Raw genomic sequence first — 11,244 nt, forward strand, 5'->3', positions numbered from 1 at the left:
TGTTGATTTACAACGCTTTTGAATACATAAACCAACTTTCGACAAAGCGTTTTCTGGGTACTGAACTAACTTTTAACTTCTAAGCATTTAAACTTTAGGGACAACAATTATCATCTATGAGTAATTCCCATTGGAATTTGAAACTGTCCTGTTGGCATACTCGGGAATATCTCACGTTAGATGAAGATAAGTCATGTTTAATGTCCTGTATTGTTTAATGATATGCCTACACTGATAACGTGTATTTACGATGCATTTTTAAATGCTATTTATCACCTACTGCACTGGTTATCTAGGCAACTTCTTACGTTTTTTATAGTCTGCTATGCACTACGAAAGAACTGTTATAGGCTACTTATCTGCGTTTATGCACGTTAATGTAATGTCGCCTAAAAATACTTCTAACCCCTCCGCTCGTGGATAATCTTGCGTTTGTTGTAATGCCAGGGACAAGTGTTTGTCTGCCAATATGGAAAAGAAAAATCATGCTAATTTGTTTAGTTGAAACATCACCTCATGCTCAAAGGGGTGGCGCGGCCGCCGCCCACTTTCGTCCAACCTGCTGCAGCCTACACGTTCACTGAAATACGCCTGGCAGTGACCTTGTTCAGCGCTACCGGGGAAATCCCACTTTTAATCATTTAAAAGCAGACTTGTAGTTTGTGTTGGTTTCATTCGCCCACAGGCTGCCATCTGTTGTAAGCCGATTCCCGTTGCTGTTTGCCTGGACTGTACACACCGTATGCCAATGAAGTTGTGTAAAAAGTATTTTTCTGCGACCAATTCATCCTGAAAAGACGCAGTGACGTACTGTTATGAAAAGTAAACGGTCAAAATCGGCTGTTTTTGTTATACATTTTTCCGCAAACCTAGCCTAGTTGGAATATTTTATCCCAATTAGGCTACTCAGCACATTTTTATGATAACAAAAAGTTATTTATTGATTCCTATTATTATTTATTATTACCTATCTGAAAGTTTCAGTTCAATTTTGGTGCTGATATGCAAATCGGAAATGCCCTGCGCGTGGCTATACTCCTAGCGTTGTACAGTTTTGCAGGCGCAGATGTAACCGCTGGGGCAGGCAGCGGGACTTTCTGCTATTGGACGAGCAGCGGCGCTCAGGGTCGCTCCCATTACAGCTTCTTGCGACTATCAGCTAATAATGCACGCCCCAGGTCCCTGCAGCTATACCACAGCGTCTGGACACGCGATCGGGGCCTCGTGGACTGCGCGGTGACAGACGAACCAGCTGTCGCGGAGCGCTACTTGTCGCTATGCCGCGGAGAGCAGTCCGAGAAATTCACCGACGTCCCAGAGACGCGTTTCGACGTCAGCTTGCTTTTTGCTCCGGATAACCCGTGTGCAGATCCGTTTCCAGCGGGAGTCCAAGCGTCTAAACGCATGAAGAGGCAGATCAACGACCCAGACCTGGCAGAACGTCAAGCTCGGGATGGTTCGAAAGTAAAGCTCCGGCGCCAGAAGCGAGCGTGGATCATCCCGGGGACAGTTTGGTGTGGCTCTGGTAACAAGGCGACCAATTACAACGACTTAGGTGTGTAATAAACTAATTTTGTGTATTCTTTGAAAATAAATAAGTTTTGTACCCACTTAGACTGGATAGGCTATCGCCTATTGGGTGCAGGTGTGATTTGGAAGATGACAATACATTTTAAGAAAGTTGTCTTCTTGACTCAAAGTGAAACTGCCGGTTTTAAATAATAAATGTAGCTTATTCAAAGCAGTTGCTTGAGTTTCAACACTGGCATGTTCCAATCGTGCGACTGGTTGTCTGATGTGTTTACCTGTGTGTGTCTGCAGGATTGTTCGCGCAAACCGATATGTGCTGCCGGGAACACGACCATTGCGCGGACACCATCACGTCATTCAAGTTCGGCTACGGTATCTTCAACCGGCACTTTTTCACCGTTTTGCACTGCGACTGTGAGGACAGGTGAGCCGCACCCAGACGCCGAGCCATGTCCAAACCCCGCATCCCACGATCTGCTTTCAGAACTTCACCCCGTTCAGTAACCCTCGCTCATTCTTATTATGCTCCCAATAGAATAGAATAGAATAGAATAGAATAGAATAGCTTTATTTTTCCCAGTGAGAGCTTCAGATGAAATAGCCGACATAATAATAAAGTAAGTAAATTAAGCTCCATCCATGTACTTTGCATCATTATCTTGATGTTGTAGCTTGTCATGCCTCCTAGTTAGACTCAGCATAGGTTTGGTTAGTGTGTTACTGTGTGAACTGGACTTAATGTGTTTATGGCTATGAATAACTGTTGCAAAATGAGTATTGTACCTTATCGGACCTGTGTTTTGTAGTTGTTCCAATGACCTTTGGTGTGCATTTATTGTATGTCACTTTGGATAAAAGCGTCTGCCAAATAAATTTAATGTAATTAAAAGTAAACAATTAACATATACTACGTTATGAAATAAAATGACAGAACTCGCATTTAAAGATTCCTAAATGACTACAAATTAATAATTCTATCAAGGGAATTCTTCCATACATAAATTACATAGAATTGAACACTAAATTAGGTAATTTTGGACTATGCTAAATCAGAAAATTAAACATTAAAATTAAAGTGTGCCATGTGATTGATGAGTCTAATAGATGTAGAAGGACACTGTGGTGACACAAGGAGCATTGTTGTCAGGATCCATTTCCGGTGGAAACACTGCCCATATGCACATCAAAGTTTTAATATTGTGAGCTTAATTAGTGTGCAGGCTGTTCTTATTGGGCTTTGCCATTTCGCCAGCCTGGACCCTTAAGACTGGGATGTGTGTAGCCTGTGTACAAACCTGATACCCACAGCCCAGCATAGATAATAGATTTCCTTTCCCAGGTCTCTGAATAATAAAATAGTTATTGCTGTTCAGCTATTGGTCGGTTTGGTGATGTGATCTCTGTCACCTCATGTGAATTTGGAATTAGGCGCCCGTCACCCGAGCTGCGCGGGCACGCTCGTTCCATTACTTCCTGCGCCGCTATCAGGTCACGTGGGCGCGATTGGCGGCTCATACGGTGTAGAGCCTGAGTCTGTTTGCCCTCGCACCCGAGTGCCACGAGACGGAAACATCACAAACCCCGCTGGCTGGAGTGAGTGATCGGCCTGGCACAGTTCTCCTGCTGAGCGGTTTATTGCTTTGCAGATATATGTGGCAAGCCTTTCAGGAAGTGCATGGGCTGGAAATGCATGCAGTGCATAGTGGAAAATTTCAGCTCGGTCAGCAGGAATGAGTCGGGGGAGGGGGGGTCCATGCTGATTAGATTGAAGGAGACGGCAGAGTGGAGGAAATTGCTGAACATGTATATTTTCTCTCTCCTTCGCTGCCCCTCTCTCTCTCTATCTTTCCCTCTCACCCCTTCTTCCTCCCCCCCCTCCCCCTCCTCCTCCTCCCACTTCAGGTTTCGCCAGTGTCTCCTCACAGCAAATGACACCGTCTCCAACATGGTGGGCTATGGCTACTTTAACCTCATCAAGACCCCATGTTTCACCTTTACGGAGAAAATGCAGTGCACCCGGACTAACTGGTTTGGCATGTGAGTGCAACCAAGTTTTTATCAGCAGATAATGAGTTAATGTCTGATCCATGGGCATATAAAGTATAAGGAGACACACACACACACACACACATATATATATATATATATATATATATATATATATATATATATGTATATATATATTTTTTTATTATTATTATATTTTATTTATTATTGTTTATTTATTTAATTATGCAGGGAGGTCCTACAGAAGTCTCCTGAAATCTTTCTGTCATTGATTGGAAAGCATATCTTGAAAGAGAAGCTTTGACCTTGAGATAAGCACTGGTTTCAAAGTTTCATTTTCAGAAATGGGATACAATTCACTTCAGGCGGTTGGCACGTTTTACTGCTTTTTTTACGTTCCTGTTGCTTTTTTAGTGTCAATCATTTTGCAGAAGTATAATCAGCTGCATTCATAAAGACTATCAGCTGTTGCTTTAACGTCACGTGTAGGCTGTCAGAGTTTAGTCACTTTGCTTGGGCCAGGAGTGTCAAACTCCAGTCCTGGAGTCCCACAGTATCTGCAAGTTTAACTCCAGTCCTGGAGGGCCGCAGTGTCTGCAGGTTTAACTCCAGTCCTGGAGGGCCGCAGTGTCTGCAGGTTTAACTCCAGTCCTGGAGGGCCACAGTGTCTGCAGGTTTAACTCCAGTCCTGGAGGGCCGCGATGTCTGCAGGTTTAACTCCAGTCCTGGAGGGTCACAGTGTCTGCAGGTTTAACTCCAGTCCTGGAGGGTCACAGTGTCTGCAGGTTTAACTCCAGTCCTGGAGGGCCGCGATGTCTGCAGGTTTAACTCCAGTCCTGGAGGGCCACAGTGTCTGCAGGTTTAACTCCAGTCCTGGAGGGCCGCAGTGTCTGCAGGTTTAACTCCAGTCCTGGAGGGCCACGGTGTCTGCAGATTTTTATGGTTTCCTTTCTATCTGCAGCCTGAAGGTCTTGACAACACTGAATAACAGCCGCCACTGCAAGCCACTGGATTCTGACACCGGTGGCCTCCACATTCAGCTGTTTCTCATCAGGTTATGCCATAGGCCCTTGGTCCTAACTCCCCAAACTGCTCTCCGACAGGTGCACGTTGTCCGAGATGTCCCCCTATGCCGTGTTGCAGGAGCCCATGGAATACAACGCTACTCAGCCGGTGCCCGAGGATGAGGGGTTTGGCAATGCCACTGTCCCGTCAGCCACTCTGGGAACCGGGAACATCACCTCTGACTCCACGTCCCCGACGCCCATGCTCACGCCCACGCTCACACCCACGCCCACGCCTATGCCCATGCCCACGCCCGTCCCGAACGTCCCGTCTCCCGCGGCGGGAACCGGCCAGCCACCCGTCCGCGGGCCCAAACCGCGGCCCCGCTGTCGCCCCAGGGGACCTGCCAGAGGGCCCGCCTCCAGGCCCGGAAGGAGGCGGGGCTTAAGGAGGAAGGTTTGCGAGGAGCAGCCCAATTCTCCTCTTCCTCCAAAGGGGCGGGACTCAGATACAAATCTTACTGCTGTGAGCGCGGCGGGGGGAGGAGACCCGATTGCCCCTCCCCACCAGAGGGGTGACCCCAGCTCAGAGAACGCCCTGCCCACCGCCCGTCCCAGGACCCCACAGCCTGTCCCGCATAACCACCCTGCACCCTTGGAGGACATCAGAGAAACAGGTGCGTTAAAGGAGACGGAGATAAAGAGACGTTGCTGAAGGGTCTTTCGTTTAGTTAAGTAGGTCCAAAAGCTGCTGCATGTTCAGCATTTAGCCAATCAGATGAAGCACAGAATCATCCATAAGGCTTGTATTTAAAATGCCCTTTTTAATAAAATGGAGCATCGCGTAGTTCTGGCAGGTCACGAGAGTCAAGCGCTCCGGCCGAATCAGCTGATGGCTCAGCTGAGTGATGTTCGCCTATCACAGTACATTCACTAACAGGGCGGTCTACTTAAACAGCCTCCCTCTACTCATCGGCTGCTCCTCCTGCATGCAAGCGCTGCACGTTGCTTCGTAAATCCCCTCCACCACCCCAGCTCCATCCCCATGCGTCAAGAATTTGCATTCTCCATTCCTATGTGTTAAGAAGTTGTATTGTTCCATCCTTATGTGTTAAGAAATTTCATTTGCTCCATTCATATGTGTTAAAAACTGCTTTGCTGCTGGATCTGTTCTGTGTGTACCCCTCTAAGGGGGGTTTGGCTGCTGGCCTCCCGGCCTTATCCACGCGGGCTGCGTGGTTGGCGGGAGAGCTCCAGAACAGAGCCATACCGCCAAACATAACTGTATTGCCTTTATTGTCAATAAAGTTCTACTTGATGACAGTGGTCCTGACAGAACCTTCAGTAATGCTGCAAAGCAGGAATCTCGGACCCCAGTCCTGCTGGGCTGCAGTGTCTTATGGGTAGCAGTGCTTGCATTTCACCGCTCAGGTGCTTAATCTAGGTCACCGATTGGCTGAAGAGTCCACTCTAGTCCATATCTTGTTTTCAAGGCTTTAACTTGACTTCTGATGGAAAAGGAACTAGAAGGAGCCGCAGACAGTGCCTTAAAGTCAGTTTAAAGAGCCCTGAGAATTTAAGAGATGCTTATGATTGGAATCTGTTTTAACTCAGCTGGCTGGGACTGTGAACATGTGAGCTGTCCAAACATTTGGAAAGAGCAAACAGCAGCTCCCACAGTTAAGAGAAAAAAAGGTTGCGGTTACAGGAACAATCTGGGACAAACCCCACCCCTACCCCATGAAGCCCCCCCTCCCACCAAAAACTAAAATGGGAGTGAACTACCAAAATTCAAGAAATGTAAATTTAGTCATTCAAAGTTATTTTTGTGATGTACATTCTTGTATCAGGAGTGACGCACCATTCATTTCATGGGCGATACCATACAAATATCTGTATCTTCAGCATGTACTTTTTTTTTTTAGAAAAGGGTATAATTTGAAGGTATTTTTTCCTTTCTCTTTGTGTAGAGACACTGCAGCCCTGTGATTGCTACAAACACCTGGACGAGTGCAGGCTCAAGATTCCACCTCTGGGCGAGAGATTTGGCCTGAAAAACCCAGAGCGCAAGACCCTGTACCACTGCAACTGTACAAACAGGTGAATCTATACCACTGTGCCTGTACAAACAGGTGAATCTATACCACTGTACCTGTACAAACAGGTGGGGGGTTGGGACCATATCGCCCCACATTCCACAGGGTGGAGCAGGGGTGGTTCGAACCTTACCACTCCACACTCAGGGGGTTAGGACCATATCACCCCACACTCAGGGTGATGGGGGGGTGGTTCGAACCATACCACTCCACACTCAGGGGGGGTGGAACCATACACCCCACACTTAGGGGTGTATTTACACAGGTCCACTGATGAGACCACCTTTGTGCAAACAGGCTGTGCTACTGTAAGCAGAACACCCAGCTGACACAGCGAAGCTCCCGTTACATAAAGCTTTGAGATGGCCATGCCCCCTGGAGCAAGGGGGGCTTATCTCGTTAGCCTAGCTGTATGACCTCTGACCTCCGACCCCCATGGACCCCCCCCCAGCAGGTTGGCTCACAGGTCGCTCTTCTCCCTGTTTCAGGCTGGCCCAGCAGCTTCAGGCCCTGGAGGAGCCGGACGGCGTGCAGTCCCTGCTGGTCGATTTCGTCTCCCAGTCCTGCTTCCTGCTGGCCCCCCCGGAGGAGTGTCCCGGGACAGCTCAGGGGTCAGTGGGGCCACAAAAAAATATGGAAAACTTTCAAAAGTTTTTTATGTTGTACAGTCAAAGGAGAGGAAAAAATATAGTTACAAAATAGGTACAAAGTACCTCCAAAAAAATGTTATATAACCACAAAAGCGCAAATACATATTTGTTACATTCCGTGACTCTACAATAAAGTAAAAAAAAAATTTTATAGACTCATTTAAAAGTGAGATTTTCAGCTTCATCATGATCTCATAACAAGCTGTAGTTTCTGTAACGAGCTGTGGTTTTGGTGACAGGGTGCGGTTTCTACCCCACAGGTGCCCCCCCGCTGTTCTCTCTGAAGCCTCGCATCTCCGTCTGGCGCTGTCCCGGCAGGAAAACAGAGGGGGGGAGAAATACGCGGAGACGCCCATCCTGAAGGTGAAGAGGCACAACACCAGGAAGTCCAAGAGGAAACAGATCCCGGTCAAACTCTACAAAAAGTGCCTAAGGATCATGGACTCCAAAACGTTACAAAGGGCCGAAGGGTGAGAGCAGCCTCAGACCAATGGGCGGGGGGCAGGGGCAGAGCGTCAGTGTGTGTGCAGCTTTTTATGCCCAAAAAAGTGCCCTGTTTTAATGAGCTAATTCATTCTGTAGCCAGTCGAGGACTTAAATCATGAATTACGCTTGTGTTCGTTTCACACTCTCAAAGCACTTTACACTTTGGAGTGGAGCTTCAACCTCCACCACCATCTGGGCTTACACCAGTTCATGACCCCACGTCAAGTTATGTGAACCCCTGTTATGATGAATCCCTGTTCACCAAATACATGGACAAATGCATGCTGTACAAACAGGTATAATCAAAAGAAATAGTTAAAAACTCGCTTTGACAACATTAGGTTCAAACCTAATATAACCACAATAGTCTCTAGTAGCCAGTTTTGCTAATCAAGAATAATAATTAATCTTACATTGATAGATTAATATGCTGTAAGTATATTAATTTTACAACAAAAAACTATATTTGTTGATTCAATTCTATAGCAGTTTTGTGGAAATTCTGTTTATTGAAAACAAAAAAAACTTTTCTGATCTTTTCATATTTTAAATATTGATGACATCCATGGTAGCAGTTAACATATATTTCATGCAGTTAGTCTTTTATTTCTCACTCCGAAAAAGTTTTAAATAGGTGCTACAGCGGTGGCAGTGTGTACACCCTCTTTCTCATAAAAAATGTTCCTGGATGTGTTCAAACAGGAAAAGCAAACTGTAAAGAGCCCTTATTGTGATCGACTAGTCACAGGTAGTGCTGGTTGATTTGATAGGGAACCATTGTAAATGTATATACGTCTATGTAAATATTTTGGTTAGAAAACATTCATGAAAATGTTACGGATATATGTTTTTTTAAATGTAGATATGTTATTTATTATTTGTACATTTTGTTGTGTTGAAATCTGTTTTGTAAATAGCTTGTGTCACTGATTAAAAATGTCTATAAGAGGAGCCTGGTCATTAGTGTCATTCATTTTGAGAATTTAGATACCAGCAAGACCATTTTTGACAAGTTACATACCTGTTCACTCCAGAGTCTGTCATAATGCTATGCGATGTTAAAGGAGTAGATGTCAGACGTGAACATTGGATGTAGGGCTTTAAGCAGCAAATGGGTTTGAGGATATGCACTGCAAGCTCCATAAAATTTGTTTATCTCAACAAATATTTTAATTTTATATTTCAACTTTAAATTGTATTTCTATTACTTTTTTTCTAAATGAGACAAAAATATTATCAATGACATGAGACAGTTTGACACTTTTGCTTGTCAAGCAAAAAAGTAGCTTAAAACAAGCTAATATTTTCTACTTGACATTTTAATTTATTTTTGTTCATATTTTCATACTTTCAAAAATCAGACATTTGAAACATAAAGAAAAATTTGTATTGCCAGGGTTGTGTATCCTTGATAATATCGTTAATAGTGTGATTGTTAAATATTTATTTGGTACAAAATAGTCACATGACGTATATAAATAATATAATGTAACAAAATTATATAAACGCTTGGTGTTGCCAGAAATCCAACAGTACCATCTCTCAATCTGGGCGGGTTGGGAGAAAAGGGAATAAAATATTAACGTAATGCAGATATTGTTTTAGATTGTACAAATATTTCAAATAATCCTGTAATGTGGTATGATGAGAGGAAATATAAATTATTAAATATACACAAGCTGTTATGCACTACTCAAATGCATATTGCAGTACAGTGGTTGATACAAAAATATAATATATAATATATAATATAATATCTGTGTGAATAATTAAAATACTGATAATGTGTGTAATTTAATTTGTATGCAATTTAATTTAAAGCATGGAGAAAGTTCAAAAGTTCTCAAAAAAAGTGAAAAGATGCTTATGGGCAAACATGTGATGTCTGAACTGCTTTGTGATATCAGTTCTTATCAACATTATACTTCCGATTTTAGGAGAGGTCCAGTCTCACTGTCCAGCTACTAAACAGATAAAAATATCACCTGATATTCTGACATCATCTTCATCGCAGACTGCTTTCCTGCCCTTCCAAACTGGGGTTGCCACATCCAACAGTTTAAAGTCCAACAGGCAACATCTCAAAAGCAGCTTTTGCCAAACGTTTACGATTATTGAAAAAGTGTTTCGAGGCTCACGTTGGTGATAATGCACTTTAAATAAATTTGACTTTGACTTCGAAAATGGAAAGCCTTTATTTTCAGAATTTTGTGTCTATGGGATATCTTTATTTATGCTGTTGCTGTGATTAAATGCCACACCAGTTGTTTAGATCCCGGATGCTGTTTGACTGAGACTGCGTTTTACTGTGATTGGCGTCAACATACCTCGTTTCCAGGACTGAAATTGGCAGCTGAGAGCAAGCAGTGTTTCAGTGTGAGGCATATGTCTACCATTGCGACACCATTTTATTGATGCCAAGGCAATGTGCCAAAGTGTTTGGATCGCTTAGCCTCATCTTAAGAAAAGATTTTTTTAAAGCTGATTGCGGCTTTTTTTCTGTACATCGGCAGGGAATTCCTTGGCTCTATGTTAAAACTGAAGTGCTGAAATAAGATATTTGAAGCATCAGATTTTAGGTTTAATTATTTTGATTATATACTAATTATACGTATATATTATATATGTTTTGTTTTTTAAAAAATCCTGTTAAACCAGTTTCTAATCTCCCTCTAATACCATATGTCTAACATAACTCAACATATGACCTGATCAAACTGGGGAGTATTTCATCAACCAGGATGACTGTGTTCGCTGGATAACTTCACTGAGTAAAACCTGGAGCAGCTCTTTTTACTTCAGTCCATACGGAACATGGACTGAAGTAGGAAGAGCTGTTCCGGCTCTTACTCAGAGCTGTTATCCAGCTACCATTGTGTTTCCCTCCGTCACATTTCTCCACAAAAAGACTCAATATGAAACTTTGTGTGACCCCTTTTATTATTATTTGAAAGACATTGAAGGGCTTACAAATAAATTTAGTGCTGCGCTATTTACAAGTGTCTTTCTCCGGTGAGAACGTGCAGTATTTTAATGACTGCATGTTCTTCTACACACAGAAATAAAAACTTTCTAAAAAACATGTCAAATATATTTGAATAGGTTTTAAATACAAAACATCAATTCATTAATTGCTTTGGAACAGGTAATAAAGATTTATTGTAAGTATTCGATGACCATATAACAGTACCTAGTTGATTTTTAGAATATGCAGACAGATTAAATATGTACTTACTGAAAAGCAAAGAGCCTGTTCTCCTGTTCCTCTATATAGACAGGTGAGAAATTAAAGGAAAAACTGACATGAAGTCTCTTTGAACAGCTTTGATGCGACTTGGCATAGATTATACAAGCCTCTGGAACTCTACAGTAGGGATGGAACACCATTCTTCCAAAAGATATTCCCTCATCTGGTGTTTTGTTGATGACCAGTGCCTATGGTTTTTGCACCACTGAACTCTCCAATGTGCA

General features: G+C 43.3%; 1 protein-coding gene across 1 annotated transcript; it reads left to right on the top strand.

The window, feature by feature from the left end:
* On the top strand, positions 1-8,724 carry pla2g3 (phospholipase A2 group III). Its single transcript, XM_064308135.1, has 7 exons — positions 1-1,555; positions 1,822-1,954; positions 3,433-3,567; positions 4,641-5,218; positions 6,512-6,641; positions 7,126-7,248; positions 7,548-8,724. The coding sequence occupies exons 1-7, from the start codon at positions 1,003-1,005 to the stop codon at positions 7,759-7,761; spliced, it is 1,866 nt and encodes a 621-aa protein (XP_064164205.1). The 5' UTR covers positions 1-1,002; the 3' UTR covers positions 7,762-8,724.
* The last annotated feature ends 2,520 nt before the right edge of the window (positions 8,725-11,244 follow it).

This window comes from Anguilla rostrata, chromosome 14, assembly GCF_018555375.3.
Source record: "Anguilla rostrata isolate EN2019 chromosome 14, ASM1855537v3, whole genome shotgun sequence".
Lineage (NCBI taxonomy): Eukaryota > Metazoa > Chordata > Actinopteri > Anguilliformes > Anguillidae > Anguilla > Anguilla rostrata.